This window comes from Austrofundulus limnaeus, unplaced genomic scaffold (assembly GCF_001266775.1).
Source record: "Austrofundulus limnaeus strain Quisiro unplaced genomic scaffold, Austrofundulus_limnaeus-1.0 Scaffold701, whole genome shotgun sequence".
Classification (NCBI taxonomy): Eukaryota; Metazoa; Chordata; class Actinopteri; order Cyprinodontiformes; family Rivulidae; genus Austrofundulus; species Austrofundulus limnaeus.
In genome coordinates, this window is record NW_013953103.1 from 217,841 (window position 1) to 225,750 (window position 7,910).

At 42.9% G+C, this 7,910-nt stretch overlaps 1 protein-coding gene across 1 annotated transcript in view; it reads left to right on the plus strand.

The window, feature by feature from the left end:
• Positions 1–7,910, plus strand: part of kalrna (kalirin RhoGEF kinase a) — a gene marked incomplete at its 5' end in the record, with an annotated part of 224,213 nt that overhangs the window by 198,333 nt on the left and 17,970 nt on the right. The window contains 2 exon segments of the mRNA XM_014027944.1: positions 4,954–5,119; positions 7,027–7,089. Coding sequence (XP_013883398.1) covers positions 4,954–5,119; positions 7,027–7,089 — 229 coding nt within the window.

Consider the following 7,910-nt stretch of genomic DNA (forward strand, 5'->3'; position numbering starts at 1 on the left):
GGGACAGTATAAAGTATGCATTAACAAGGGGAGAGACGCACTGTCTCAGGTTATAACACCAAGTCCTAATTTTCGCATGTTGTTCCCGACTCAGCTGATAAAATATTTTTAAAAATACAATAAAGTTAAATAAAATCAATAAAAACAGCTGGATGTAAAACACCATCAAAATATACAATGCAAGAGCATACACACAGCTATTATAAAGTCAATTCGTAGCATCCATAGTCCCAAGTTACAGATATGCTACAGATAATTTATGCATAGGTTCATATATGTTACAGGTAAGTTATTAATTACTCAGAAGAGAGCAACAGAGATCCGGGCTGCAGCAACAACTTCGGCCAACAGCTGCATTGCGTTTTGGCACAAAAAGAATGGTTGTTGTGGCACAATTTGATCAGCCGCTGTGGAGAGCACCTCTTAAAGCCTACAGCCTGAGAAGTGGCAGATGGGTTTTCTGAGTAAGGGACAATCAAGGGGCCAAGTATTTGTTCAACATCCTTGCACACAAATCCCTGGTTTTGGTGAGGTGTAAACATTTAACCAGTCACACATGCTTGCATAGTAAATTCTCACCAATTTYACATGCATTTTTACTGCACATTTATAATCACAAACACACAGCATGTGAGAAAACCCTGACATCATTTGTGAGTTTAAATACTTTTTCTGCAGGATTGTTCAAATCTTAAGAAGAGAAAAACACTTGTAAGCTTGATTCATGCTGGACTTTCCTTATTGACTCATTAGCACCACCCGTGTTTGGGCATGGAACTGCCTCCACCATCATTGCTCTTGGACAAAGGACAGTTGAGTAAAAGGACAGGGGTACTTCAGGGGGCCAATCAGATTACAGATGGGGCCAATGCCCCTGTGGCCCCACCCCTAGAACCACCCCTGCTTGCCCTCCAGGTGCTGTATTTTTGAGTATGTCCACAGTATTGATAAGACAGTATTTTTCTCAAACTAGTTGCATGCATCTCAAACAGCTTTCAAACACTTCCGTTTTCCTGATTCTACATTATTGGTCAAAAGACTTTGGACACGCTTTTATTTCAGCAACAAATGGGAAAATGAAACATCTGAACACTGCAAGTAGGGGTCTCTGCGGACGAGTGGGCGTGTCACAACGAAAKGTGATTCTAAAGCGACACACCTGATTTGACGGACTTTTTTAAAGGGACACACCTTACTGGACAAGCAAAAAAGGGGCGTTACTGTACGGCATCACTTTTTCTGGAGAACCCTACTTGGATCACATTTCTCCTGGTTAACCTTAGTGTTGGGATCAGGGTCAGGCTGTAAAGAGGTCAAGCAGGATCTAAGGATACCGTCACGTAGACCTCGTAGCCCACAGTGTTTATGGTTTAGACAAGCCCACTCTTGTGACACGCCCATTTTGATTCCACAGATAACCTCTTCTTGAACACTGCAGCACATAGTGGATGAGGCGGACCAATCTTTAGGCTATGTCTGGAAGATGGCCGTCATCTTGAAAGCTGCTGGACAAGTCAAATGTTTTTCATTGGAAAAGGGGTCATGTAGCATGTCAAAGAAGGACAGAGTTGTCTCAGAAATGGATTGCTGCAATATCACAGGTGCAATATCTCTCGTGATTAAAAAGTTATCAACTTAGAAAGTTACAAAACCCCTGGGGAACGTTGCTTGAGATACAGGTATTTAACATGTTAAATGTGCTGTACCTGGTGCTGAGCACAGAGTTTATCTGTGACAAACCAAAGTCTTTATTATAAACAGTCAAAATATGTAAATTTTAACTTTTTGCCTGGAAACAAGAGGATTCCCCATGCTTCCCAATGACACCAAACAATATGTCTCTTATTTTTTTAACAAACATTTGTGCAGTCAAGCATCAATTTTAAATAACCAAAAACAAAACATGTTCACTGATTTTTAGTGAGTAAAAATAAAAACTTCTGACAGAAAAAGGAGAAAACACTTTTGAAAGATGTGCAGTAAACTGTTTTAATGTATTTTTAAATCAGGATTTCACACAAAACTGCTTAACAATAAAATATATAGAAAATAGATAAATAAAATAGTATTTAAAGATGGCTCCCTGGGAGGGCATTTTGATCCCCCAGTCCATTTTCTCAAAATCCCTCACTACATCTTCTCACCYACTCCATCACAACACCACTCACGTAGGGCTTTGGGGTGCAGGTGGGTTACTGAGGAGCAGCAATGATTTTACGTGTCTGGGCCCCAATTTTATTTTACATCTTAGACAATCGCTTATAACATTCTCATGACACTAACATATAGGGTCTTGGGGGTGGGCACTCTCAATGGCATACAGAGGGTGAGCTGGGCAATCGGTCTCACCACTGGTGCATGTGCCCATTCCCAAATGTTGCAAGTAGACCCTTAGGTTTTGGGCAGGAGTTGGGGTAGAGGATGAACTGGCACTGGCTACTCTCAAGCGAGTGGGGGTATGTGCCCCTTCTCCCCCATTTTTTTGTGGTTGGCTGGGGGTCATGTGCCTGGCCCTTGGTGGTGTACGGCGATGGTCGGAGGTGTGTCTTTGCCTTGGCTGAGGGGACTGGCCTATTGGCCTGATGTGGCATTCGGGTGTGTGGGTGCTATGCAGGGGGGTACACTGCTGACATGGTTGGACGCCTCTGGGTCTGTGGCATGGGGTTGTTGGAGTGCCTCCTCTTTGGTGTGCTGGGCCAATTTTTCTTCTGCTGCTTCTTCCTTGTGCTCTGACTCCTGGCCTGGGTTTGGCCTGCAGTTGCGGTCGTGTGGTCGGGTAGGTGGAGTGTTGGGGTGCACCCTATGGCAGTGGTGGCAGACTGTGCTTGGCCTGGAGCTGCGGGTCGGTTCAGGTGTGGGTGCTTGGTTGGCCTGGATGCATGGGCTATCTTTTGGATGGGTGGGCTGGAGTTGCTGGAGTTGGCTGGGTGGCTTAGCACTCTGTAGCTATTGCCTTGTTCGCCACTGCATTGGGAGGCTRACTGGGAGATGCCTTCTGGAGTTGTGGTGTGTGCTGTGTGTGTGTGTGGGGGGGTAGCGGTCCTCTCTCAGATGTGGGGCCACTAAATTCTTTGATTGGGTAGTGACTGTGGATCTGGGCTTAGTGATGGCTGACGTTGCAGTGGCAGCAATGTGGGTTTGTTTGTATGGTTGCAGGGGTATGGTGGGGGCTGTCGGTCCAGGGTGCGGGCTTCCCACCGGGTGCTGCTTAGCAGAGGAGGTTGGTCCTGTCCTAGTGTTTGGTCGATGGGGTGGTGTGGTTGCATGGCTTGGTGCATTGAGCCTTTGCCCTGCTGTTACAGCTCACTGTGTATTGAGGGATGGGAAATGGTGGGGAGTGTGTCGAATTCTGTGCAGGGCATTCTCATCGGTTTTGTGGAGGGGGAGCTCTTCTGTCCCTGTGGATGGGAGATTGATTGTGTGTTTTTGGGGCATGTGCTCGATGTCTGTCTGCTGGTTGGGGGTGGCCCAGTGGGGAATTCAAGTCAGGACTTATAAGTTGTGGAAGGTCCATGGAGTGGATGTTGGGGCTTGGGGAGGGGGGACTCTGTCTCGTCTTGGAGCTGCTTGGGCTGGCTGGCTCATGTGGGCTTTTCTGGCCTCATCTCTTGATGGAGTTGGGGCTGTTGTCTGGGCTTGGATCGTTTGGGGGATGCCCGACCCTCGTCCAGACTGACGAGCGGTTCTGCTGATGCTGAGGTTTGGCTGTCTGCTCTTCTCCACCCCAGAATGAAGGAACTACCTCCTGGGTCTGAGTGCGGGCTTCCCCCAGTGGGAGATGGAGGCATTACCTGGAACTGGGGGTATACCCGGGGAGTGTAAGTGGTGTATGGCATCCATTTTGTGTGTTTACATTGAATGAATGGGTGTGAGTATGAGCGTGGGAACGTGTGATTGTGTCTGTGTGTGCCTGGGTATCTGTCAGGCTGGATCTTGGGCTGCCCCMTCTCCTGGATCACCTTTCCACCACTTGGGGTTCCGTGTTTGGGATGCCTCTCAGTTCCTTTGGCTCTGGTCTTCCTCATCTCTGCCTTAGACCTTAGGGTTTGGATCTGTAGGTCTCGACAATCACTATTAAGCATTCCTATGAAGAAACGTTATTTATACACAAGCAGGCTCACAACCGCACACACACAAATAGGTGTTCAGATAAAGGTGTTTCTCACACTCCATGTTGGGACTACGTTTGCCACTAAATACATAATACTATAATTATCATCGACGCACATGTTGTTTGTTGTTGTGGTCTGTTTTGTTTTGTTTTGACTTTTTGCAGGTGTAGAAGCAGACTTCAAAGGTGGTGTTGTGTTTTTTCTCTTCTCTATTACTATCTCTCATCGCTTTTGACCTTTTTCTTCACCTTCCTCCTTTTCTTTTCCATTTTATTTTCTGTCTCCATGTCCGTTATATCGAAATAATCCCAAAACAGTTTCTAATAACGTTTAAATATATATACTGTATATATCAAGTAGAGCATTATGGTGAAAGCCTTAATGCTTGTGAGAGTATAACTGTTGACATTGATTCTGTTTCACACTGCCTGACAGGACATGGTTTTAAAAAAAAGATGAATGAAAATGACTTAGAAGGATGTTTATAAATGCAAAATGTTCTTTTTACAGATTAACCTAAATCCAGATTAATCTTTTGGATTTACTAAAAAAAAAAAAATATAGAAAAAGTATCCTAAAAAACTGGTAAAAACCGGTAACCCCGTTTGTTCCCAGTGATTATAGAATATCCATATTCTGTTGGCAGCAGCTTTTTAACATTTGTTTTTGATTTTAAACATTGACTCTTTATTAACGGATACTTTGTAGCAACAGAAGCATCARTTTATATGAAGTCAGCAGTTACTAGAGGACACCTGTTCTCTGCAGTCTCGCTGAGATCATCACCACCTAGCTGCTGTCTGACTGGCTGCATGATGTTTGTCCTTTCCACAATGCACAGGAAGTCGTTGTCTTGGAACACTCTGCGGGCCAAGAAGCGTGCAGAGGCCAGAGACGGGGCCTCGTTTGGGATCAGAGGTCAAGAAAATGGCTTCCTCCGTAAACCTAAAGATAATGCTACCCCTTCTCTCACACTGAGCTCTCCTGGGCTGAAACAGAAGGCCAAAGTGAGTATGACTCCTGCTGATGTCACATACTCACACCAAAAATTCACTGGAATGGCTAACCACAGTACGGTCTACCATAATGAGGTCCTATGGGACCTAGCCTCTACCGTCAGCAGACAGTGTGATTGGACAGCTATAACAACTAAAGCAGGATACTGAGGGTGTGCATGCACAGTTGAAACCAGACATTTGCATACACTATATAAAAAGACATGCATTTTATTCACACTGACGTAAAATCAAAATAAACTTTTCCCATTTTAAGTTAATCAGGATTACAAATTTTTTATACACACCGGTGAATGTAATTTAAGGCACACCTGAAACACACTACTTCATTTTGTAACATCATGGGAAGTTGAAAGAAATCAGCCAACATATTAGGAAGAGAATTGTGGACCTGCACAAGACTGGTTCATCCTGGGGTGCAATTTTCAGATGCCTGAAGGTGCCTCGTTCATCTGTACAAACAATTATATGCAAGTACACACAAGATGGGAATGTCCAGCCATCATACCGCTCAGGAAGGAGATGGGTTCTGTGTCCCAGAGATGAGTATGCTTTGGTCTGAAATATGCATATCAACTTAAGAACAAAAGACTTGGTGAAGATGCTAGCTGAAGCTGGTAAGAGTGTGTCATTATCCACAATAAAACCAGTTCTGTATCCACATGGGCTTAATGGCCATTCTTTCAGGAACAAGCCATTACTATAAAAAGACAGATTGTTTGCAAATGCACACAGGGACAATTTAATATTTGGAGACATGCCCTGTGGTCTGACCAAAAAATTGAACAGTTTGGCCATAATGACCATTGTTACATTTGGAGGACAAAGGGGGAAACTTGCAGGCCTGAGAACACCATCCCCACTGTGAAACACGGGGCTGGCAGTATTATGTTGTGGGATTGTTATGTTGCCAGAGAAACTGGTGCACCTCACAAAATAAATGTCATCATGAGAAAAGAACATTATATGGAAATACAGTATTGAAGTAACATTTCAAGACATCAGCCAAGAAAGTAAAGCTTGGGGACAAATGGGTCTTCCAAACTGGTTACAAAGTGGCTCAAGGATAACAAAGTCAATGTTTTGGAGAGGCCATCAAAAAGCCCTGATCTCAATCCTATCAATGTATGGGCAAAGCTGAAAAAGCATTTATGAGCCAGGTGTCTCAGTTACACCAGTTCTGGCAGGAGGAATGGGCCAAAATTCCTGCCAACTATTGTGAAAAGCTTGTAGAAAGATACCCAAAACATTTGACCCAAKTCATACAGTTGAAGAGCAACGGTACCAAATACTAATGAAGTGTATTTAAATTTTTGACTTTGAAGAAAGAAATGAAAATTGCCTTGAATTTTTGGTCTCATTATTCTGGCCTTTAGCAAATAGAACAAAATTTGATAATCCTATTTGACCTGAAATGGGAAAAATTCAATCTGATTTTATGTCAGTGTGAAAAAAATGCATTTGTCTTTATGCAGTGTATGTAAACTTCTGGTTTCAACTGAGTGTGTGTTGTGAATGATTCCACTACTGCCATGGCAAACTTTAGCTTATTATTTGTAAAATTTAGTTATTTGTTGAGCACACCACCTTGCTCATTCCCACACTTGGCCCTGTCCCTCAGCGTCTCTTGTCGCTGCCCACTTTGTTGGAAATTTTAAATTTGCCAGGGGGTGGGAACCCCTCACTGCCTGCACCGGCCCAGTGATGCTCCGGCCCACCGGGAGAAGTCCCGGTACTCCCAATGGCCAGTCCGCCCCTGCTTTTTTAAAAACCAAAATTTGAGGTGGTTTTAGGAGAGAAAATATGAGATAAATTCCTTATTTCTGATTTCTTTTTTTCCTTTCCCTTTCTTACCATCACCTGGTTCCACTCCGTCTCCCTCCTGCCCCGCCCCTCAGGAGCTCCACACTTCAGACGAGTCAGACTGTGATGACGACCTCGACTTAAAGTCAGGCATGGAGGTAAGAGCTGGTCAGAGGAAGATCAGTCAGACGTGTTCAGCACTTTGTTCCAACCCCAACAGTTTCAGGAGTGTCATGTTTGTCGTGTTTTGATTTCAGTTCAACAGATTTTTAGATGTTGATAGATGCTGATTTTAAGTGGGGAAAAGGACTCTTCAGCAACTACTTGCCTGAATGCCAAAGGTGTATAGTAGATACATTTACTTTGTTACAGTATATAAATCATTTGTTTGAGGATTTGCAATTTTACCTTTTATTATTCTAACTTTTACTTTTATTTTGATAAATTCAAAACATAAAAATTACATTTTTACCTTGTTATTTTGAAATTTAATACTTAAGTACATGTTACAAATTTAAATATTACTGAACTCATCGTGAAAAGGAATGAAGTGTTTATTTTACTCAACCAAGTTATGCCACCTGATTCCAAGTTGATTAAATGTAAAGTAATTTACTCAACCTGGTTTAGAGGAAACAGTTTTGTAAATTAAATTCAACACTTCATTTCTTTGTGTGYAAAAGTATTTTTACTTTCCCAGTTATTGTGAGCAGTTTAATGACTTTTATTTCAGTGCTTTCCTTCTTAGTAAAAGAAAAATTTACTGGTCATTTTCTGTTAAGGTATTTTTACTTTTACTTAGTTATTTCTTTTAAATACTTCACTTCTGCTAAATGCTGACTCAGCATTCACACCACTGGCTAATGCTCTTTCTTCTTAATCTACTTTTTGTACTATTTCAACAATTTATAAATTATATACACTCACCGGCCACTTTATTAGGTACACCTCGCTAGTAACGGGTTGGACCCCCTTTTGC